This window comes from Phaethon lepturus, unplaced genomic scaffold (assembly GCF_000687285.1).
Source record: "Phaethon lepturus isolate BGI_N335 unplaced genomic scaffold, ASM68728v1 scaffold9745, whole genome shotgun sequence".
Taxonomy (NCBI): Eukaryota; Metazoa; Chordata; class Aves; order Phaethontiformes; family Phaethontidae; genus Phaethon; species Phaethon lepturus.
Window position 1 is genome coordinate 1 of NW_010539870.1, and position 24,698 is coordinate 24,698.

A 24,698-nucleotide genomic window follows, 5' to 3' on the forward strand; every position below is an offset into this window, starting at 1 on the left:
GCTGTGTGTGTGTGTGTGTGTGTGTGCAAAGATTCAGGAGGCTGTTCCTTTGAGAGGGCAGGGAATTCAGTATAAACAACTGAAATCTACTGTCTCTATTGAATATTTGTAGTGTGTTCAGTGGCAGTTTCACATGTTTTGGGCTATCAGCATTTTAAAAGATAAACAAGGTTTGTAAACCAAGTTGTGCTTAAACCCTCTTTTTAAAATAGATGGTCTAATATATATTTGCAGGAGGCATTGATCTATTTTTTTCATCAGATACATCGAAGTAAGAACAAATGGAAGTTCTACTTAAAAGATGGAGTGATGTCCTTTGAGGGTAAAGACCATGTTTTTGCAAAAGCCATTGGAGATGCAGAGTGGTGAAACCTCACTGAAGTATGTACTTAAAGACTGTGGAATTATTCTCTTAAGAACCTTCTGTGAAACAACTAGACTTTCTGTTGTTTTACCATAAAAAAAAAACCACCTGACAAAACAACAAAGCTGTGATAAAAATATGCAAAATCAGTGTTGTTAATACATGCAAACTAAAACACAGTATTGTTAGCTACTCAGCTGTCTTTGCTGTTCTTTTCTGATTATTTCATTACTTTTCTACCAAAGAAACATCATTGGAATGAATAGCTTTAAAGACTGAAATGTTTAATCTGTTAGTAATTCAAGAAAGTCATAGAATACTAAGTGACTATATTTAAGTAAATTTCAGTTCTGTTGGCTTTCTTTCAACTTCTTAAAATAAGAGCTGAAGTGTGACTTGATATGTAAAACTACACAGTTGTTGGTGATACTATGTATTTCTTTTCAAAGGCTGATGAGTTTAAAAAAGGAAGAAAAAGAAAAGAGCAATATCTGTGCAAGTTTGAAACCTGTGGCTGTTTCAGCTGTGTACTTCTTTCTCCCCTTTCCTTCCTCTCTTGCTTTTTTGTTGCTTTGTGGATTTTTGACTTCAGCTTAAATGCAGGCACCTTAGATGTAAGTCAGGAAATGTGGGTGGAAGACCCTTGAGCTCTCAATATATGAGAATTATGATTGTTTATTCTATACCCTCAATGTCTACTGAGATGCAATGAATAGTGTGATTTAACATTAAAATGTGATTTATTTTCATTGCCAGTGCAAAGTCATTTAAGTTTGCTTTTGTACATATCCTCTACATTCTGGGACTACAGACCAGTAAGCTGTGAATGATATGAATTGTGCATAATAATAAAATGTCATCTCATACGCATTTCTAGCAGAGTGTTGTTTTTGTGTTCCCTAAATATAAACTTTGCTTAGAGAAATGTGTACAAGCCATGCATGTGACAGTAGCTCACCCTTCCATGAGAACTGCATTCCCAGCAGTCCTCAGCATTAGGGTTTTTTTTGTTCCTTTAGAAATGGTGGTCAAAAAGTTTTTGGGTCTGGGCCTTAGCCCTTCAGAGCTGCAGCATTCCCCTGACTAGCTCCTGTTCCTTGTAGGGCAGTATTGGAAACTAAGTGGTAAAGCCTCAGCCAGGCTGACTCAGAACAGGATAATCCTGCTTGAAGGGCAGTGCTACACACAAGCATATGGCACCCTTCCTTCCTGGCTGCTGCTTTTATGTCTGCTGAAAGAAGACATCATGAGACATTTTGGTTATCTCTACTCCCTGGGAGGATGCAGAGGCCTTGAGAAGAGAAGGAAAAGAAAGAGGAGAGTTGGAGAGAAGGACTATATAAAAGAAATAGTGTGGTGGTGGGGAACCAACCCTGGTTCACAATGGTATAAACCCTTGTGCTGATGGCATAAACAATAGAGATGCTTCCCTCAGGAGGGAGGTTTTTAACAGCTGTTGAGTTTCTTGCATGCCTTTCTTTGATGTATCTGCTGCTGTCCAGTATCAAGGATAGGACACTGAACTAGAAGGGCTGACCTTTTGTGGCTTTTCTTTTGTCTTTTATAGATACTGTTGCTGGGATGTGAAGAATTGTGTATTCAGAGACAGTTAAAGTATTACAGTGTATGATTTCTTTTTCCCCATTCAGCTGATTTTAGCTGCACTGATGCTATACTTCAGACCCATAAATGCACAGGAAATGCAGCTCTTACCACATGATAGATGCTTTTAGGCTTCGGCTCACTCTCACAGGCTTTGAGGTGTTCATGCTCCATAAATGTGTACATTATGAACTGTGGGACCATCTTCAACTTGGGCAGCATAGTGATGCTTCAGAAAAGATTGGAAGCAGAGGTAGTGCAGCACAGGAATCCATGGGACATGACTAGATATGCAGTCCCTGAATGTTGCTTCCAGGAACAGGACCTGTTTTCACTAGTCACTTCAAAACGAAGTGGCTAAATTTTTAGCTAGTTTTTTAAAGGTGGGCAGCTTTTTCCTCTTTGCTGCATGTTTCTGCTTGTGGTGTTAAAGGCTGCCTCTGCATGAAGGTGAGAATTCACAGCTCTGAGCATCCTTATAACTGCCTATCTCCTCTCTCCCTGTCCCTTTTCAGAGAGAGTACATACCTTCTACCTGTCAGCTTCATCTGCCTTTTTATTTCATTCTTGAAAAACTTCTTATGCTTCGAAGTTTTGCAAGTTAATGTTTATGACAGCTTGCTGCAACCTCTGTGCAGTCCAAGTATGATACTGATTATATAGACTGCACGTCTGGGATTGGAAGTATCTTTTAACACTAGTTTCTTACTTCCCAAACTTCTCGTAAGTTTTACATGTTGGGAATTGGTGATATTTTTCATCCTCTTTTGCATTTTCACAAATCACAGGTACTATCAGTAATTAAAATCACAAAGGACTGTTTGCCATCTTTCCTTCTGAAGCTTTGCTGACAGTATGCATAGCTGGCTGTTACTCCTGGTCAAAGCTGACCTGCATCAAAAGGGATGATGAACATGGCTTAGCTACACCATCAAGCATCCCCCGGGTTTTCATTTAGTTGCATTTCCTTCTCGATATGAAGGAACCTTAACGTGGGTTCCATCCAGTGCCTTCCTGAGCTATCAAATATAGAAGCTTTAGTGATTAGAGTAGGGTTTTGCTCTCGCAGGGTTTTGCTCTCGCTATCTCAACCCTTCCCATATTTGAGAAAATGGCTACTGAATTCATATCATTGCAGACCTTCTGGCTCCCTCCAAACTACGCTGCAGATATTCCTTGGGAGTGCTTGCAGTGGTTTTCCCAGTCCAGAGCTATAGACTGTCTATTTGGACTCCTGGAGTAGGACTGACTTTCACCTTCTTCCGTCTAAGCATACAAGAATTGCCCTACATCTTCGTTCCAGTGTTCTTGAATGAACATTGGCAAAGACTTACACTCTTGAATAAGACATTTACAACTAAATATATCTGAAGTCAGGAATTTTTATACTGAAAAAAGTGTTTCTTATTAAAATGTAAGCTCAGTTACCTAATTACTGTAGCCTATGACTTGAGCAGTAATCAGATCGGAGTGCTTTTGATCCAAATAGTTTATGTATTAATGCTTTTAATTGCTGCTACTTACAGTTCAGCAAACACATTGCTGCAGATGTGATGGGAAGAGGTGTGTAATACCAGTTATGGCCATTGAAGATACCAGTAAATGGCTGTCTAAAACTTTACACCAGAAAGAAGGTAAGTTTACCAAAAACAATGACATAGAATAACAAGTGTAACTCTGTATGAGAAGCTTTAGCATTAATCTAAATATTTATAGAAGTGTTGCTTTTCTTTATTAGCTCACATTTGTGTGTAGAAAAATTTGAAGTATATAATTGACTTTTGTTGTTTGTTGTTGTGTGTGTATTTTTTTTTAACCAGCAATTATTTTCTAAATGGTAGATTTCACTCAACTGACAGCAGGTACAAAAAGAAAAATTCCCACAGCTCTCATACTTCTTTGCTGTTACCAAAGGAGCATTGTAAGGCAGGTACTATCAGTTGTCGCTATTTCTAACTCTTGCATGTAGTTTCCCGCTAATGTTATGTGGTAGGTGGACAGGAAGGGTGTGCTTGCAAGCTGTTGTCCTGTTGAAACACAATGTAAGTAAATCAGTTCTTTCCCACTCAAGATGTTGTTTTGCCACATCCTATATCGTGTGCAGGACTCTTCTGTGTGCTGTCCAAAGAAACGAGTCCCGAAAATCAGTTTTGAGATAGATGACAGAGAAGCCTTAGGCCAGGTATGGTTTTTTTCACCAGTGTATTTAGTTTCTATTATAGTTAAATATCCTTTCATAGTCCTGTTTGCTCATCTGCTAAGCTCAGGAGCTGTTGTGTATACAGAGGTGCATCTCATGGAGTTTTTATTGATTGCTAAACTGTGGAGTTTTAACAGTCCCCTCTGTTCTCAATCCTGCTTCGTTCCACACATGTGTGTGAACTGCTCATGAGTAGACCTATGCTTACATACCAAGCGTTTATACTGATGGAAATCATGGCATTAAGCTGAAGGTAAGAGAAGGTCGGAGATGTTATTTCTAATTAACACAATTATAACCTAATGATAAACCAGTCACTGGTACGAAGAATCACTTTCATTAACGTGGAGCAAATTTAATTTGCAGTGCAGGGTTTTGGCAACAATTGGCATGCTTTGGAACACAGATTTTTACTCTGTTGCTGCCACAGGCTTGAAAGCAAAGGATGCGGTTAAGAAGGAGAACGTTAAGAGATCTAAAGTGATTGCAATGATACCATTTTCTTAAGTGTCAGTCAGCACTTTCAAGGGCCGTCAAGAACTGTTAGGCTGTAACTGTTCTGGAGTAAGCACAGATCTTACACAGCTGCACTGCTCCATTGAGTGCAGAGGAGCTCCCTGTTATACTCACTGAGGATCTGTCTTCAGATACTGTGAGTATCATTTACAGAATGTGATCTAAGATGATAAAGCTTCTGATTACAACCCCAAATAAAATGCATTTGCGTTACCTTCTGTGAACCATAAACTGCCCACGTGTAGGTCGATGCTACCATATTGGTTTGATGAAATGTAAGCACTCGCGTGTTCCTCCCATCAAAGGCAATGTAACCAACCTGTCAAGAATGAGCAACTGAAGAAGAGGCTTGACCAGCAGTTTGTGGCTTTTGCGTCTGTTTTCGCCCACAGGACTGTGAACTTTCCAATAACTAAGCGCTTCATTTTCAGAAGACCAGGCAGTGCAGAACATAGCCTCCCTAGGCTGTGCCTGAGGCAGACTCCTGCAGGGATCCTGCCTGGCATTCAATGCAATCTGCAGCTTGTCACCTGGTACAGATTGTTTGGCCCATAAGATGCAGGTAAGAGCTTACCCATGTGAATCTCCAACTTCAATACAGTGTGGCGTTGGCTTATGGCAAGTGAAGTGTTTAAGGGTGACAGCTTATCTGCATCAGACAGAGTAAATATGCTGCAATAATAAAGGAATGCTCAATTCTTATGCAAAATAGGAACACAGCCACAAATCTGGATCCTCCTTAGCATCAGACAATGCATGGTGAAAGAAAAGATAAATTTTCATGGGAAGATACAGTCAATAAAAAGTAACTACTATGCTTCATCAGCTGGGAATCGAGTTGGACTGTGAGTGCCGAGGAGTCCCCAGTGCATCCCAGATGCCACTGGCACTAGTGCTGTCGGAGAGTGGACGGATGAAAATAATTCATGAGACTGTCCCTGGGGAGAAAACAAGGCAGCACTTATTTGCCTGTGCAGGAAGCAGGTATCCTGCTGCTGAGAAGGAGCCTTTACAGCTTACGTGATTTGTGTGTGTGCACGTATGATGTACAAAAATACGGTCCTGTGTACAGCAGGTGGGGTTTTAGAGCTATTACATCTCTTGTGATTTCCAGAGCGTACATGGCTGTGTATGGGTTAATTTTTTAAAGTAAATTACCCACCAGGTCAGACTGAGATCTAACGTAAACTGCAAAATTGCTAGTAACAAAGGTGCAGCAGGTCAACTTCTCTCCTTGGTGACATCTTTACAACCTACTGCTTGAACACTTTTCTTTTAATCGGCTGTAGGTGGCTGTGTAATTGGAAGTTTCTGTTGATGAAATGGAGGCATCTAGTTTAGTGCCCCTTTCTTTAACCCAACAATGCCAGCACAGCTGATAGGAATGGAAAAAGAAGGCATGAAAGGTAGCAGACAGGCTTTAAATTCTCCAGGGAAGCAGACGTAGAGAAAAAGGAGCCAGACTGCAATCACTGCAGTACCTGTTAACTTCAAGAGCACCTTGACTACTCCTGGGCTCCTCCAGTTCCCCCCAAAGAAGAATTCTGCCTATTAGTCACCTTCCATGCCTGTAGTTACAAAACAAGAAAAGGGAAAATGCCACTTTGAATGACAGCACAGTTACATTGCATAAGAATTATCAATTGGCATTTGGCATTTTGAAATGTTCAAGATATTATAAAATAATCCCTAGTCACTAGAATAATTACAACTGGCCTTGCAAAGTGCCACATCTATTGGCGTTCCAGTTTAATTTTCATTGTAAGACGTCTTGTCTCGTACTGCAGGATACGGCTTCTCCAACGCCGACAAGAGCAGTAGTGCTTGTGAGGGTTTGCTGGGGGCTGTGGCTGAGCTGCCGTTCTTGCAGTTGGAGGTATAAGCAGAGAAATAGTTCATCCTGTAAAGCTCTGCTCGGCTTTTACAGCAACCAAGCTTGCTCATCAGGAGAAAGAAATCCCTTTGAAATGCTTTGGTGAAAATTGCATAGAGAAATGGATTTGCACAGGAGTTGACAGGGTAAAACAAAACCAGCAAGATCTTGGAGTTTGTTACTGTGATGAGAGGTACTTTAAAGGCAGCAGATATGGCAAAAAAGGAGATGGGGGCCATGCAGGTAAAATCTGTGAAGATCAGTATTGCCATTCTCTTGGCAACCTTGGTATCTTTGTGGGCAGCTACCAGCTCTGGATTCTGCACAGCTATGTAAATCTTAATGTAGCAAGCACAAATGACAATGAAGGCGACAACATTCAGCACTAAGATCAGCAGTATGTAGGCTTGGGAAAGGCGGGTTTCAATATCCATGGGTAAACAAATGCTGACCTTCATGTAACTGCTGACCCCCAAGAGAGGCAGCACTGCTATTAAAATGGAGAATATCCAGCCACCGAGCATGATCGGCACAGCATGCCTCAGCCGCAGCTTTCGGTCCAGCTGCATGGCGTAGGTGATAGTATGCCACCTTTCTACAGTGATCACCGTTAGCGTGTACACTGAGAGCTCGCTTGCAAACACGGTGAAAAAGCCGGCCGTACTGCAGCCGCTGCCTGTTTGCCAATCTATTGCGTGGTTGTAGTACTGACCACTTGTCTGAGCGTCAACAGAAGCAATGAGCAGCAGATAGAGTCCCATGCAAAAATCGGCAAAGGAGAGGTTGCACATGAGGAAGCGAGGAACAGTGAGCTTGTAATGGCTAGTTATGAGAACGAGGAGTACAGTGAAATTGCCAGCAATGGCAAGGATGTTTATAAACCAGATCAGGACTCTGAGGAAGCTGTATCCCAGGATGTCTTCGCAGGGATTAAATGCATCTGGTTCCGGAGTGCATGTGAGTATCTTAGGCTGACAAAAGTCATACTCAAAGTCGAAGCCAGTCATTTCACTGTCATCGAAAATGGCTGAGTAGCTGTAAGGAGAGGTTTCTTCATCTGTTGCGAACAGATACATGTTCTGTTCTGCTGACCACAGCGATGTGTTGTAAGAGTAATCTCTGTAACTATTAAAAAAAACACACACACACACACACACACACACAAAATAGAAGTGAACTATTTGTTACATGCTGCTTGCACTCTTTTGTAAAATACAACAGATAACAGTTGTTTTAAAACAGTTACTTCCTAGATGTGGTTCTACAGGGTGTTTACATATAATGAAGCCTTGTAAGGATGCCTTTTGTTTGGATAGGAGCCTTGAAGAGCAGCAGAGGTCATAGTCACATCCACGGGAATGCTTTCTTACACAACTTACTTATTTGTAAATACTTTATCTTGATTGCTTTGTAAGCAAACCATCTTTCTCATGCTGCCAGTAGACTGCAGTTCAAACTCTAGTAACACTTGAATTGATGGATTGTAGATTTGATGCATATAGGTTTATCAGGCAGTTATAGAAGCCAAACTAAAATAACCTAAGGGTTTTGACTGTGCAGCCTTACCTCCCTTACCGAACAAAGTCCTGAGACTACGTATGACTTGGGAAATGCTGAGGAATGTGACGTTTGCAGTATTATAAAGAGAGGAGTAGAAGTGCATGGGTAACTAAATAATGCCAATGGCTAGGAATACATTACATTTAGACTGGACCCAATGCCTAATTAGAAATGTTTCTAGATGTTTAGAATTGATGTCTCTAATCTCTAGGTCATCAAAAGTGTGGTGATAAGCCTACCAAAGAAGAAGTAGTTTAAAAACAAGCACTGTCCCTTCTGATTCCCTACCAGAACAGGTAACTTTCACAACTATCCAATCATCCCACCTGTGAATGAGTGGTGCGCAAACACGTAATCTGAGACCTGGAAAGTACTTCTGTTGAGGACAACTCTAGCAAATTGGTAGCTTTGGGATAACAAAAATACATGCTTAAACTTCCACATCTACTGAACCATGTACATTAAACTATTGTTCTGGATCAGGGTGTTAACTGGCAAATGAAGCTGAGCTGCTTTCAGCTATTCCTGTTGGGCAAATAAATTCCCAATCTTGTTATCCTAACTATTCTCTCCTTACAAGAAAAACTGTCCAATGTCTTGCTTTTACTTGCCTGACTTAAACTGGAAGAGCAGGGAATATGTTTGACTCAATTTTTTATTAATAAATAATTGTGATTTTTCTGAGGCCATGTAAATATGCTGCCGTATGCAAGCTTGGGACTTTCAGCCAATTTCTGCTGTGGTTCCCAAACTTGTTCAACTCGCAGCCTTTCAACCTTATATCCATTTGCTTAATATAATGTCTGCTGAGAGAATTGCTGGGATTGGGACTTAAGAAAGCAAAAAAGCTTCAGAAGCCAGTAGACTGGGCGGACTATTTAATGCACAGTAGAAGTGCAACAGATGCTAGTCTGAAGCAGGGGGATTACTCTGGTGTTTGTGACCATAACTTTGTTTTTTCTAGACTTTATAATGCTCTGACCCCATGTCAGAACTGATGAGAAATCCCAAGGTCTCTTATTTAGCTGTAGAGGGATGGATAGTAGCAAATCCTTAAAATTCTCTATTAAATACTGGTTTAGAACCTGTGTCATCCTGCATGGCCAATGCAACAGTTTTGATGTTAGCTTTTCTCATTGTCCCACTGAAAGAGAACTGTGATGATATGGAAAGACACATTTAGAAGAGGTAAACCAATTGCATGGGGTTATCAAACTTGTAACTCAGGGACTGGAAACTGGAAGAAGGGAAACATTGCACCCATATTTAAAAATGTAGCAAAGAGGACCCTGGGAACTACTGGCCTGTCAGTCTCACCTCTGTGCCTGGGAAGATCATGGAGCAGATCCTCCTAGAAGCTATGCTAAGGCTCATGGAGAGCAGGGGAGTGATTCGAGACAACGAGCATGGCTTCACCAAGGGCAAGTCCTGCCTGACCAACCTAGTGGCCTTCTATGATGGAGTGATTACATCAGTGGACAAGGAAGGAGCTACCAGTGTCATCTATCTGGACTTCTGTAAGGCCTTTGACACAGTGCCCCACAACATCCTTCTCTATAGATTTGATGGGTGGACTGTTGGGTGGATCCAGAGGGTAGTGGTCAACAGCTCAGTGTCTAGATGGAGATCACTGACAAGTGGTGTCCCTCATGCATCCATATTGGGACCAGTACTCTTTAATATCTTCATCAGTGACATAGAGAGTGGGATCGAATGTGCCCTCAGCAAGTTTGCAGATGACACCAAGCTGAGTGGTGCAGTTGACATGCCTGAGGGACAGGATGCCATCCAGGGGGACCTGAACAAGCTTGAGGAATGGGGCCCATGTGAAACTCATGAGGTTCAACAAGGCCAAATGCAGGGTCCTGCACCTGTGTCAGGGCAACCCCCAGTATCAATACAGGCTGGGGGATGAAGGGATTGAGAGCAGCCCTGCTGAGGACTTGGGGGTACTGGTGGATGAAAAGCTGGACATGAGCCAGCAATGTGCGCTCACAGCCCAGAAGGCCAACTGTGTCCTGCGCTGCATCAAAGGCAGCATGGCCAGCAGGTCGAGGGAGGCGATTCTGCCCCTCTACTCCGCTCTGGTGAGACCCCACTTGGAGTCCTGCATCCAGCTCTGGAGCCCTTAGCACAGGAAAGACATGGACTTGTTGGAGCAGGTCCAGAGGAGGGTCACCGAAATGACCAGAAGGACAGAACACTCCTGTGAGGACAGGCTGAGAGAGTTGGGGTTGTTCAGCCTGGAGAAGACAAGGCTCCAGGGAGACCTTACTGCAGCCTTCCAGTACTTAAAGGGGGCTTCTAAGAAAGGTGGGGACAGGCTTTTTAGCAGGGCCTGTTGCCATAGGACAAGGGGAAATGGTTTTAAACTAAAAGTGGGTAGATTTAGACTAGATGTAAAGAAGAAATTTTTCACAGTGGGGGTGGTGAAACACTGGCCCAGGTTGCCCAGAGAGGTGGTAGATGCCCCATCCCTGGAAACATTCCAGGTCGGGTTGGACAGGGCTCTGAGCAACCTGACCTAGTTGAAGATGTCTCTGCTCATTGCAGGGGGGTTGGACTAGATGGTCTTAAAAAGTCCCTTCCAACCCGAAGACTCTATGATTCTATGACTGTTTCTACCATGGAAAACTACTGACATACAGACTTCTAATTATCCTTTCTGTAGCCAAAAATATATTAACAGTAGCAGCTGTTCTTTGAATCACACAAGCAACTGTAATTATCTCAGGGTATGAAAAGTGTCTACGTATGCCATTAACTTACTTAAATATTTAATCACTGTTTTGAAAGTCTTTCAAGAATTCAGAAGAGAAGCTGGAGTGAGTAAAGCTCATGGTTTGTTTTTTTTCTTTCCTTTTGAACATCAAAATTACAAATCCCGGTTTAACGATAGTAAAATTACCACTGTGCAACTTGCAAGGGTGAGTGAATATGCAGCAAAAAAACATGCTGTTCTAGAAAAACCACATGAACAGCAGGAGAGGGAGGTCCATATTTGCTACTTCCACCACCTGTATGCAGAGAGGTACTTACAGTATTTCATTAGTTGTTTTCCTCATGGTGCTTTCACACTCTTTGGAGAAGTTGTCAAAAATGGAAAGCAAGGAATTTTGTCTGAAAGAAGGATGAAAAGGGAGTTGAATTTCAGTCTGGACTTTGGCCAAATTCTCATCATCTCTGCAAGTGATCTTCACAGACATGTAAGGTAAGCTAGAGCTGGCCTCACAGCAGTACAAACATTCATGTAGACCTCTGGAATCAGAGAGGAGAAGACTTCAAATACTGTGGCAGTAGGCAGTACCTCATGGTGGGGGGGCGGGTAATAAGGATGGTCTTTCAGCTTGTTTATTGTTTATGATGTATTTTTTTATAGTGAAATAACTTGACCTGGAACTAAAAGGTATGTTTTGCCTATGAAATAGTTGTATTGAAGCAGGCCAGATTCTCCACCAGTATGAGTGGTAGCAGTTATGCTGGCTTTTAGAGAAGTACACGCTAACAAATGCTGGGAAGCTGGCTTGATACTCTATTTTAAAAACTGTTTGGGATCTGGAGGTAGACTTCTAGCATGTAATTTGAAAAGCACAAGTTGAAAGATGACATATTTGGCAAAACCTCTGGATTTGAGGCTTTGAAAGTATGGGCCAGGTATTCTACCAGTGTGAATGGAAATGGCTTTGTCTAACCTCATTGCTGTGACAGAAAGAGCCAGCAGAAACACTAAGTTCTTTTGTGTACTCTTAATAGAATCAGACACCTGGAAGCTTATAGAAAGTTTTATGTATAATGGGAGAAATAAGGTTTTAAGATACCAGCCTAAGCCCCTATGTGATGCTCATACATAATGGGATGGCACTAGACGTTGTTTTGTCTTATAATTTTCTGAAGATGTGATATAACCTGCTTTCCCTCCTGCTCCCATTCAGTGGGGCAAGTGGAATAAAGTCTAGGGAACTGCGTGCTGCCTTCCGCCTCTCTTGCATGGCTCAGGGAATGAGCACACCACAGTTGTACCCCAGAAATCTCAAGAGTATTTGGTCTGAGGACTTTATTTCCCTAATGCCTGTAATGCTGACTTAAGTGAACCTGCTTGCCTGTCAGATGTATGTAAGACCTTGTCACCATATCTCATGGGTTCGATATTCCTTACCACCTATGGACTGCACTGGGATATGGGGCAGGGGTAGTAAAAACTGGGTGGGATGATTGTATGTAGAGTACAGGCAGCAGAAGGGGGTAGAAGGAGACAGAAACAGGCTGCAGCTGCGTGATCATGAGAACATATAACCACATGAAGATTCTTCCCGGTGTAACCTGGGAAGGTCTTTGGAGGTCTCAGCCCCCGTGGTCTTCTGCTGTCGTCAGTGGATGACAAGGAAAACAGCTGGAGATCTGCTCTCACTCCTTTGTAGTAGCTGGTCACATAGAAGGTAACAGCCTGTTGCTTGCGCAAGTTTTTCCAGTGGCCAGGGCTGTGCAGAGAGGTAACGCGTCAGCGCTGCTCTGAACCCTGCTGATGTCCCAGGCTAGTTTCCTGATTTGCAGGTCTTTTTTCCCCCAGTTTACTAAGGAAACAGTGACTAAATACAAGAAAGTGACTTACTAAAGCACCCCTGTTTACATTTATAGAGCATGGTCACATTGCAAAGTCAAGCACCTGAAAATGAGTATGATACCAGAAATGTAGTTATCTTCATCAGAATGAATAAAACTTTTTTTTTTTTTTTTTTTGTCCCAGAGTTGCTTCTGCATTTAATACATTCAGAGATTTGATCTGGGACTGAATCCGAGTTTGGTGCCCTTGACTGTAGGATCTTTGCTCTACTCTTGCAGAAGCAGGGACCACTTAGTAAAATGATGTTAGCATCACCCCTAATTTTACCCAAAAGAATTGAATTCTACTCCTGCCTTTGCAACGATGCAATGGCATGCAAGTCACACAGATCAGCCTTCCCACAAACGACTGCTCAGTCTTTTCTGTAGCCTTAGTTTGAGACAGAGAGGAAGTCAGACATGCTCATAGCTTCAGCTGCTCATTTGGTGTTGCTTTGGCTGCCTAAAGCCAACCGAGGGTTGATTTGTTTGAAACAAAAATGCTGAAAAATTAGCTCCAGTTGTCTCAGATTGACTGCCCCGAATTAGCAGATGTAAAGCTGTCTTTGCTTCACAGTTTCCAATCGTGGAGAGAACAATACTGTATTGTTATCTGAAATGACTGGAACTAAACCGAGTAACCTCTTTCTGTAGACTTGTGTCAGGTCCTAATTTTGGTGGGTAATTGAAAGTCTGTCTTTTCTACTAGGTTATCATATCACTTGCATTCAATAAGCTACATAGCTAATGGCTGCAGGGTGGGTGTGTTTTTTTGTTTTTTTGGTTTTTTTTTGTGGTTTTTTTGGGCAACATGCTATTGATGGAGATCTATCTTCCACGCCCCAGTAGGCTTTTTAATTGAGATACCAAGAAAAATATAAGCTTTAAGCAAACTTAGAATAATGTTCCTGCTGGCAGATCCTGGGCACAGGATGGAATCCTTTTCTGTTCTAAAATAGAGACATAATTTTCCTGGCTTTAGCAAAGATCTAAGTTGTTTTGTGTGAGGCCTTGCGATGTACCACAGCTTCCTTGTAACTGGAATAAGGATAATCAAACCTCGTGAGCTGAATAAAGCAGAATCGACATTTTGGAGCTTCTGAAGTACAATAATGTGCTATTTGGACTTACTTTTCTGTCCTTAGATTTCGAAAAGCACAGCAGTGGCTGGGATACGTTAGAACAGCTTCCAGAAGACTGCTGAATTTATCCAGCGGTGGCAGTCTCTTTAACGAGTAAGATGATGTTGCATTTAAGACTTGAATAGCCTCGAGCCCGTAACTAGGCAGGGACTCCAGTGCTGTTGAAGAAATATCCCTGTGAAATAAAGAGAACATTCTCTTTTCTTATCATATATATAAAAATACCACCAAAGCATGACAGTAGGTAACAGCTACTCTGTTTTTGACATCGATCTAAATCTGCAAAGCCACTTCAGCCCCTGATACCCACCTCAGAACCAGGGTCTGTGGAACTACAGAGCAGCAGGGTAAGAGCATCCCATGGCCCAGGAGCCCCGGTGAGGGAAGGAACTCACTTTGACCCGGGGAAATCAAAACCCACCACTCTAGGAGCTGTGCCCTGACCGCTCTTTCTGAAAGCCACAGTGCTTGGAGTGAGGGACAGCTCTTTAAGCCAGAGAAAGGGAGAGAAAGTGGGCGAATGTGACTCTCCAGCCAGCTAACAGGAGGGACACCCTCCTGGCTCTCTGCTTGGTTTTGAAGGGCTGTTCCAGGTGGAAAAGATGGAAAGAATCCATCATTCTTGCCAAGACAAACTTAAGCAGTTTGGCTTAGAGTAATTTCAGAGTGGCTGCTTGTGTGAGGAAAGGCCATCAACATAACTAGGGATTTTCAAAGCCAGGGCATTAACCAGGGGGGGAAAAGGCTACAACTGTGAAAGTGATATTAGTAATGCCATGTACTGTAAAGCACCAATAAAAGGAACAAAATGGGGACATGTGGCACAGAGTGGTATTTACATAACCACCCATTGTGTTTTATTGCATGGAGTTACAGCCAGTGCAGCCCTCCAGTAAGTACTTGATTAATAAAGCATAAGGACGGTAATAATGTGTTTTATTCAGCGCAGGCTTATTAGCGTGCAATCAGGAATTCACTTCTATAACCAAATTGTACAATAATATATTGTAAAAACGTACTCATCATACCAAAGACAAGTTAGTTTGCAATGTCAGAATATAAGGCACAGGAATAGGATCAGGAGGATCCGACACAAATAAAGGAAAAGCTGAAATATGTGTGAGGTGGAGGTCAATGCCAGTGCTAGAACTGGCTGATACGCGTTTGTCATGGTGCAAAATGCACCTTCCGCACTGTAACTTCATGGCACCTCGTTGACATCCTTCCATTTTACAAGCAGAGGGTAAGAGATCAAGTCTCCTTCCAGACTCAAAGCCCATGTTTGCTGAGATGACGCAGCCCGCGTAGCACAGCGCAGTTCCCGTGGGACACCTATAAACCCAGGTAACGGAGTGGTGGATACTTACAGGACATCTGGCCCTGTGGCCCCTCTCAGGGCATCGTTGTGTATCCGCCTGAGGTTCTTATTGTCCTTCAGGATTCTGTGGAATCAAACATTAACTCTCTTCACATCTGTATTTCAAAGTAACCCTTTTTTGGTTTCTTCTTCTATTTCAATCCTTTCTCCCACCGCAGTGGTGGTTGTTGCAATATCTGGCCAGGGAGCGCTTGTGTTTCTCATCCGCTGATGCCATCAGACCATTATCATCTACACTTAATTCTGATCATTTCCAAATTCTTCTGACTTAAACCAGGAACAACCAGTCTGGTTCCTTCACTGCAGTAGCAGCCCACAAAAATGCAGCAAAAGTTTTGCCCAGCCAAGAGGCCAGTCCCAGAGTGTGTAAGAGAGATTTAAAAACTATTGATGTTTCCAGACGTAAAATGTATGTTCCTCAGTTTGGGCTATGGTTTCAAGCTTTCCATTTAAAGTTTAAGAATGTATTAAATGGTATTAAAAATCATGAGTTTTTCTCATATAAACTGCAGCGTTCTAAGGGATGGTGTTTCAGGAAAAGCAGTAAGTGCTACAAGAGTCGCAATGGCACTGGAACATGCAATTTTCTAATGGGTATCGGGAAATGCAAGACACAGCCAGTTAAGGTGAAGGAAGAGCCTTTGACTGTATTTGAACCGTTATTTACTGTTTAAAAAAAAATACTGAGGAGGGGAAACGTACTTACAATTGATTCAGCTTTGTCCCATTGAAGGCATGGCTGTGGATATCTTCAAATCCATTTTTATACAATTTGCTGGGGATTAAAAAAAATGTGTGAGAGTGGAAATGATTTGGAGAAGATGAGATTGTTATGTACTACAGGTTTCAAATCTTAATGCTGCGTTCATTTTAATGATTAGAGGGTCTGTTTGTGAAGAACAAAGGTAACCATTGCATGACTTACGTTAGCTCTAAAATGAAGATAAAATTGCAGCTTAAATTCCCTAAGGACCTTCCTGTTTAGCTGTTGAAGAGAACTTCTGCTTAGGTAGAGATCTTCCCTCCTCCGAGGGGCTCACCTGTGCCTACCTTGGGCTAAGCTCCCGAAACAAGATGTTACTGCAGGTAAGCTCCTGGCACAGACAACAACCTGGAGGCAGAAGACCTGGATTTTGTGGTCTCGGCACGTAAACATGGAAGACTGCAAGGGCTAGAGGAGTGTCAGGTGGAAAGCAACTCTAAAGCCTGGAAGGTGCTGCTGGATTGCACATCCTCTGCGGACAGACACATCTCCAGCAGCCCGAGCGACAGCTTGGCAGAGAGGCAGGAGTGAGTTGTGCATCACCCAGTGGTCAGCGAGCCGTCCTCCAAAGTGCTGCTGCCAGCCTTGATCCGTGCCACGGAAACCTCGCCGTCCCCTGCGCTGCACAGGGACGCTTGGTGCCACCCTGGGTTCCTGACTGCGCCCCTTGGGGCCAGATACCTAAAGGCTGGGCTCTGCTGCACCTGAAGTCCACCTCTTTTACTTCATTAGGAGATCTAACCTATGGGTCTGATTGCACTGAGAAAAATCCGTTTGTGATATTAAGTTCGTGTTTTCAATATAATTTTGATATAATAATTTGTATATAGTATTTTTTCTTTAATATTAAACCCTAATAGAAAATTTGGTGCAGTTTATAAATTAAACAAAATTTCAGTTGTTGCTTTTCCACTTGTTTTGGGGAGAGCAGAAACTGGGGCTATGAAACCTGCTCCCAAGAAAAGCTGGAAGTGTGGGCTCCAGAGCGCCTGGCTACAATCGATACGAGAAAGGCTCCATCTCAGCACGATGCTGAAACTAGTGATTTCCTTAAAAACCACAACCATATGTAGGATGGATTTCCTCATCCACATAAAGCACTAACTGTTGGAAAGACCGAATTAGCTATTTGTAGTGCAAAATATTACTGCAGGCTGACTTCACACAGGTTGCTTGTGTTTCACCAGACCATGCTGCAACAACTGGAATTATTTCAGCTAATTACAGTTAACTGCACGGGACGGAGTTAACATGTAGCTTTACAATTAGGAAGCTGCTGATAAGGTAATTCTTTTCTTCTTGTGGTGAGCTCCCTGTCACAAGAGGATGGGAGAAAAATGATTGCTGGCTGTTTCCTGACACGAGTTAGACCTCCTCCCATATAATACATATTAGGCTTACAGTAAAATTTTAAGCACTTTTCTCCATCTCTTGTATGTTCATTTTCTCGCACCATTAACAGAATCATAATTTTGCTGAAGTTATTTTGAGAATTTGCTGGTAGGAAAGAGGCTCATAAGATGAGATGATGCCCTAAACTAAGCAATTGCTCCTCTTTAACACTGTGTGGAGTAGTCTTCAGTCACGTTTATGCTCGGTTCCTGTAGTGGTTACAGAAGGTATCGGTCAATATATAAAAACTGTGTTGAAATTACTGTCGCGCTGGCCCATCCAGCCGACGGCAGTACTTGCTCGTGCGCACAGCTCCTTTGCAGGAGCAAATACTGATGGAGTTTTGCTACGCGCTCGTCTCAAGGCAAGGCTCCCCACCCGGATGTCTGCTTCTGAGTATCCGTCTGGATCGCAAGGGTCGGCTTTACTGGCCTCCGAATTGGCGCTTGTGGCTACCACACACAGTAGGTGGCTTGCTGCTGCCCTCTATTGCTCAGCTGGCCCTTCCTCGGGAGACCTCGATTTCAGCGCTCAGCCTGCGATTTTTCCCATTTCAGCACCTCTCTGTGCGAGTTTTTATGAGGACAAGGATGCTGCAAAATCCATACGTGGTTCTCGCCGTGCTGGCAGATGCCACCTCACCTTGGCTTTGTGCTGTTTGCGTTCCTCGGGTGAGGCATCTCGCTCGGCATCAAACCCACCCGTCTCTCAGGTGGCCGTGGCAATGAATCCAGTTTGCTACAAGGAAGGTCTTGGTGGGGAGACTTATGGGAATCAACGTAGGTAGAGTCAAGTGAAATCAAGATAAGAACAAGGATCAGTACTTCATACTGATTTGTTCTCTCCCTTCCTCGTCTTTGGGGGGAACCTGACCTGTAGTATCAGCCTCCTTGGTCCCTGAAAGCACTATTTCAAGAAACCTCATCCCTGAGGTAAGGAGAGAGACTTCGGCCTCCAGTGCAGCTTTTGGAGTTTGTGTCCTGTTGATGGTACTTTTAAAAACGGTGCTGCATGGAAGATGAGGATTCGGATTCCTTCTCATATTTTCTTTCCTAAGTGAATTTCGCTTTGGGACAACACCCTGCCCTTCAGCCTGAAGAACACCACCCTACTTCCTAAGCATTTCCAGTTTAACGCATAATACAGACATGTATTGTATGGGGCTCGATTTCAAGATTTTTACAAACTCGACCTGCTCTCCTCAAGCAGAAGTGAACTGGAAATAGGGCTATTTTACTTACAGTGTCAGCGATTCGTTGTTCATCCCCTGGAAAGCATTTTGTGGTATTGTTGTCATACGCAAGTTATCACAGAGCTCCCTTTGGGAGGAGAAAAATAAAAAAAAGGTATTTTTATCCGGGATACAGGAACAAGATGGCAAGACTCACAGCTGGATTAGGTTGGGTCTCTACTTACAAAATAAAATGAGCTTCTAATGAGAAGATCTGCGTCAGGTCTGGAAATTGTCTTATTCCAGTGTTACAAATGCTCCTAGAGAAAAGCATAATTCCTGTTTACAGCAGAAAAGATTACCAGAGTGGGTACAAGAAGCCAACTCGGTAGCTGCAAATTTAATTATGTATTAAAAAGTGAGTGACGAATATAATAACTTTTAATTAGGCTCCAATTGTGTTTGTAAGACCTGTAAAAACTAAAATTTGTAGCATCCTCAAGCAGTGTCCTAGAGAAGTAGTGTACGTTCTCTCTACATTAAGCACAAGGAAGAGATTTTAGTTATCCCTTTTGCACGGTATCTTGTCTCTCTGAAAGCTTTATTCTAGAAATAAGCACTTAGCAGGACTAATTTGCAGACTTTACTACTGTTTTGTCCATTACTGCCCTGGGTTACTTTATTTTCTTGCCTATTGAAAGACCTCACTATTGGTTAACTGCCCATTAAAGCTATCGTAAATGATATATATACTTTTAGTGTACCGTAGTGCATGAAAAATTTTTTTCCTTCTACTCCTTTCCGTAATTTGTCTACTCCTTTAGAGGGAAAAACAACAACAAAACAAAAGGGCAATCAGAAAAGAAACAGAACTCTTTCTTACAAGTATTTTAGCCTTGGAAGGTTTCTGAACGCTCCGTCCTCGATGTGCAACAGATTTTTTGTGTTCAGGATTAATCTGTAATGAGGGAAAAGTATCTCAGCATTATAATCATTATACATTTGGGAGGGTCCTGAATTTTGCTAGCGATTGGCTTTATCAGAAAACAGTCAAGTGCAGAATATGGCAGAAGGCTCTCCTGCTCTGAACAAACTTCCTACAAACAGAACACGAGCGCATTTCAAAGCACTCGGTAATAAATATGGCCTGTAATTGACAAAAGGTGACAGCTCCTGAATCCTCACGGTTCACTGAGCTGAGATGGTCTGGTTTGGGCATCCTGGTCACTGGTGGGAGTTAGCATTTTGCTGTCATCTGCCGTTTTTGGGGGGATATTATCAACTGATAATTTTTTGGGATATGCGTTCTGGGCTTGTGGCGTGGCTTAACGCACTGAGCTTCGGCTTTACCGCAGGGACTGGGAGGCAGGAGCACGCTACCATCACGGTGCCTGCGCCTCCGACCGTGTCTCGGAGCCGGGGCCGAGCGAGGAGCCTGAGCTCTGTGCGCGCGTGATTGCCCCGCAGCCGGATCCCTTTGCGTCATCCCTTGTTTCCGTCATACTACTGGTGCTCTGCCTATCCAGGAAAGGCGGTTCTGTGGACGGTTTGACCTCTTAGAGCACCACGGTCTTTATCAGAGCAGTGGCGAGTGGCACCAGATGCCTGCTGAGACCTGCAGGAACTGGGAGAGGGAGGGAAGTGTGTGAGAAATGCTGTTTGCTAGTGGTGGCCCAAAAAATAGGACAAGACCCTCTCAGTCAAGGAGTACTTTCTGCAGCTATGCTATCTGGCAAACCTGTATGTTTGCATAAAAGCCCAACAGCTCTAGCCCAGCTCCCTCCCCATACGCGATTTACAAAATACAAAGGTTTTAGCTTATGAAATTGCAGCAAGAGTTCAAATCTAAGAACTACATCCGTCATCATCCGCTGAAAGGGGCTGTGAGTGCAGCTTGGGGCATGGTGCAATGTGAGGCACGTAGAGCACTCAGGGTTCAAACAGGTTTTCTTGTGAGCCTCCTGTAGCTCTTCAATGGTCTTGTTTAGCTTTTTGGTTTTGGCAAATGACAAGCTATCTGTAATCAAATCCTTTATTCCTTCCCTCAACCCACCATTGAGTTTAGTGGAAGTTGGACCCAACCAGAGGTGGATAACTCTCTACCTCTGGCTTGTGTGAGCACGTCACTGGCTTCAGTGGAATTCACGTATAACGGGGGAAAAAAAAAAAAAAAGACTTATTTGTCCTCACTCAGTTGCACTATTTTTAAGTCACTTGCTGATCGTGCTGTCTGAAAAAGGCAGTAATGAGATACTGAATCAGATTTACAGTTTCCAATTTCACTAAATATTTCAGAGCATTTTCCTAGTCATTGCTTTAACTCTCTCTCTCTCTCTCTGATGCCTGCGCTATGCAGGTCAAGTTTAAAATCAGAACATGTTCTGTTTGAGTAATATTTTAGCGCTCGAAAGAAGAGCTGTGCATACTAAGCAGCTGTATTTAAATACTGTAGGGCTTTGAAAACCACGTCTTCAAAAAGGAAGATTTTTCTCATCTGTTGTCATCTTGAATTATTTCCCCGCTTAGAAAGCTTGACAGTGCCGGCAGAAGTAGACACAGAGCTCCGCTCCTGTCACTGAGCTGGCTGAAAGCGGTGGGACTTTCTACGCGTGGATGCCTTCGCATGATTTAGATCTCCACAGCCAGACCTTACAGAGTGCTCGCTATTTTATATGCTACTTCGGAGAGAAATGTTTCTCGTCGTAGATCTAATCCAAAGCCAGCTGAAGTAACAGAGGAAGATTTGGTCCGAGAATACTCTGCAGACTATTTACTCCTTCATGATCCTAAATCACGACATGGATGCCTTTTTTTTTTTTTTTCTTTTTTTTCCTAACCGATGCTTACATTTCAGACAGAGTGGGAAGGCTGTCAAATGCGCTTTCTTCTATTCTCTCCAGGGAGTCGCTCTGGGAGATTTCACTGTAATGAAAAAGGCAGACGTAAAGCAATGCATTTGTGGAAAAGATACCAGAAAACAGCTTTCCACTTTGTATTTCCTTCTTTTATACCTAGTTGTTCAGCCCCCTGAACCTATTCTTGCTTGGCAGCAGTGTCTATGCCTCACCTTAGACATCCTGAGAGTAGGTGCCAGTAGGGTTTTGAGAGAGACCAGCCCTTTGCTGTCTTGGCAAAGGGGTATGCCAACCCTTTGGAATATCTCCGTAACAGCCAATCTCCATTTTCTCAGTAAATTGTAGGTAAAGTAGCGACTCAGGGCCAGAACTAATGTAAGCAGAGTGAGCCCAAGGCTGTGAGCCTTTTGCTGCTATCATCAGTCCTGCTTAGTGAATTTATTTGCATGGGCAAGGATGTAGATAACGTTCACGGTGCTCCATACGCTATTATTAAGCAAGGGTGATGGTCATCTAATCCACGGATGTGGAAATAGACAAATATGCATTCAGAGCGCTTTAGGAATATGGTTTTGGATTTAAATGCCATTTTCATTACATGCATGCAAACTGAAAGGGAGTGGCTCTTTTTCATCATTACACCGACCAACATGACTGTTTTTATAGGTACTGTCGGATTTCGATGTACTGCTGCTCCGATTCAACACATGTAGTTAATAATAACCAGTGCTGAATATAGAGGAAAAAAAATCCGCTTATTTGATGCTTGCTAAATGCCTGCTAGAATAAGATTTATGGAGCCACACAAAATTACCTCCTGAAAATAAATAGTATATGTTGACGCGTATATAGGGAAAAGGTCTTCAAAACAGTGTTTTCTCTCCACACAAATGACTGGAAGGGCGCACAAACTAAACCCAAGACTATACATTGTCAAGAAAAAAAAGTTTCTAAAAAAAATGGAATGCATCTACAAAATGAGAGTCAGTATTGTGACAGTCCTGAGAGTTATCTTATTTTAATTATAATTATGAGAAAACAATTCCTGTCAGTGGTGATATAAAAACCCTTAGACCAGAATGACTTGGGGTTTTTTTTTTGTTTGTAGTGGCGAAGGGGGATGCACACTAGAGATCATATATTAAATATATATGTATTTCTCACATAAATACTCAAGATTTTTTCCATAATCAGAATTCAGTGAGATAGATTGCTATTTTCGGTATTGCAGCAGTTACTCATAAATGAAAGATGGATGTAGTTGCCTCTTGAGCCCCTGATCCTCAGAGACTCACAGGCTGGGAGGGATCAGTGCCTGCTCACAGAACAAAGACCCGTTCAGGTTCTGGGGCCTGAAACATGGTCCTTCCATGGGATCCCTCATGTCTGCCACTGGCTCCTCATTTACATTTGTTGCAATGAGTTATGGCAGTGAGAATAATTTATCATCTGATTTGAAGTTGGTGATGAGTTGCCAAATAGACGATTCAGAGATTTATAATTTAAAAATACACATTTTTCAAAGTAACACTAAATCTCAATAAAATTATGAAGTGTTCTATAGATTTACTTCACACAAATACATCAATTTCTGCGCTGTTAATTTGGAGAGATACATTAAAAGGATGCAAGGAAATCAATTAAATTCTCTTTACGGAAGGGAAAATGTCAATGAACAAAACATTCTCTGTGAAGAATAGCATATGCGTACAGTTTGGGAAGGTTTAGCCTCAAGTCACACAGGTAGGAGAAACTGTGTAGATTTAAGCTGGTCTCCCAGCTGAAAATGATAATTTCTCATTAATCATTAAGACACAAGTGAGTGTAACAATACAGTGCCATTGGATTGTACTATAATACTTTATTGCAGTGGAATACATGCAGCAGAGCTTAGCTTATTTTCTGCTTGCTAGAACTCCAGGAACGCGTAAGTTTATAGTTTGGCCAAAATTGTTTAACCAATGAGCACTAAAAGATAAACTAGTCCAGGTAAGTCTATTCAGGCATTTGTATTACCCTCATCCTTCAAGTCTCTGCCTTCAAGAATGCACCGTGAAAGGGTTTCCTGCTTTCTCTTTTTGTTTCCTTGAAAATAAATTATGTAGCATCTAATATATATTTTAATATCTGAGGCACTACGTGCTTTTCATAGGTGAAGAGAAGTATAAAAAGTGCACCTTGACAAGAAAGCGGCATCGTTCGTGCTACTGCTTGGGTTCTGGGGGAGGTCGCTCCCCTGTTCTGCATTGCACTGGTGTCTCAGCCCCTTTGCCCTTCAGAGCCCACTCAATGCAGATAAAATAAAAAAATAATAAATAACGGAGATCCAACCCTGCCATCTTTCAGCTGGAATAACAACAGAAAAGGGCAGAAGTGGCCAGATGAGCCTTATGGTCTGAGTCCTTGATATAAAATAGGTACAAAGCCAAGGGAGGGGAAGCAACACAGACCCGGTGTGCAAAATTACAGCGCTTGCAAACCAAAAGATCCAAGAAAGGCTTCAGTCCCGCTGATCCCCTGCCAAGCTTCTCTCTCGCTGCAAAACACTGAAGAAAGATCTTATTTGGGCACTACACAAATATATAATCACAGAAGGCCGGAGCTACCGTGGCAGTGGTAATGCTTTATGATAGAAATCTATCTCTCTCTCTCCTCTGCCAACCAAAAGCACCTATTACCAGTTATTAAGCTGAATCCAGTTCTCTCCAACATGATTAATATTTCGTTATGTGATCTGCTAAATAACTGTTGAAAATCATACCTTTTCAAAGAACCTTTTATACACTGCGTGTAAGAAAAGAAATGCTGCCGTTATCCTTCCCCGGTGGGTTTTTTTCACCAATAGTATGTTTCAGCAACAAATTTTCACGTTATTGTAAAAAGATGTTATTTGGGATGGAGGTTTATGATAGAATTCCTAGCAAGAAATTAAGGAAAAGCCTGTGGAAAATGTTGTCAACTTACATGATGAAGGCATCTCTCAGTCCTTCAAACGCGTGTGATGGGATCACTTTTACAGGCAGATGAGTAAATGATCTGAAAAAAGAAGAGGAAGGAGGAAAGGATTGTAAGGCACAGGGTTTTCTAGTTTGCAGATTGTACCATTGTGGTGGGCAGAAAAACAACAAAGTCTAAAGCCACTTTATTGTGCCTGCAGTTCTCTGTGCCTCTGGGGCCTGATCCATTTACCACTGATCTCAGTTAAACGGAATTCAAAGGATACTGGGTCAGTTCCTCAACAGCATGAATGTGAGACTAATCACAGTCAAATCAATAGTAATCA

At 42.4% G+C, this 24,698-nt stretch overlaps 1 protein-coding gene across 1 annotated transcript; it reads right to left on the reverse strand.

Annotated features, from left to right (window-relative positions):
- Positions 1-6,337: 6,337 nt before the first annotated feature.
- Positions 6,338-24,444, reverse strand: LHCGR (luteinizing hormone/choriogonadotropin receptor). The gene is made up of 10 exons (XM_010287259.1): positions 24,380-24,444; positions 21,408-21,482; positions 19,444-19,518; positions 18,806-18,880; positions 18,631-18,708; positions 15,941-16,009; positions 15,224-15,298; positions 13,846-14,031; positions 11,155-11,235; positions 6,338-7,680 (listed from the first exon to the last, which is right to left on the reverse strand). The coding sequence occupies exons 5-10, from the start codon at positions 18,684-18,686 to the stop codon at positions 6,432-6,434; spliced, it is 1,716 nt and encodes a 571-aa protein (XP_010285561.1). The 5' UTR covers positions 18,687-18,708; positions 18,806-18,880; positions 19,444-19,518; positions 21,408-21,482; positions 24,380-24,444; the 3' UTR covers positions 6,338-6,431.
- Positions 24,445-24,698: the final 254 nt, after the last annotated feature.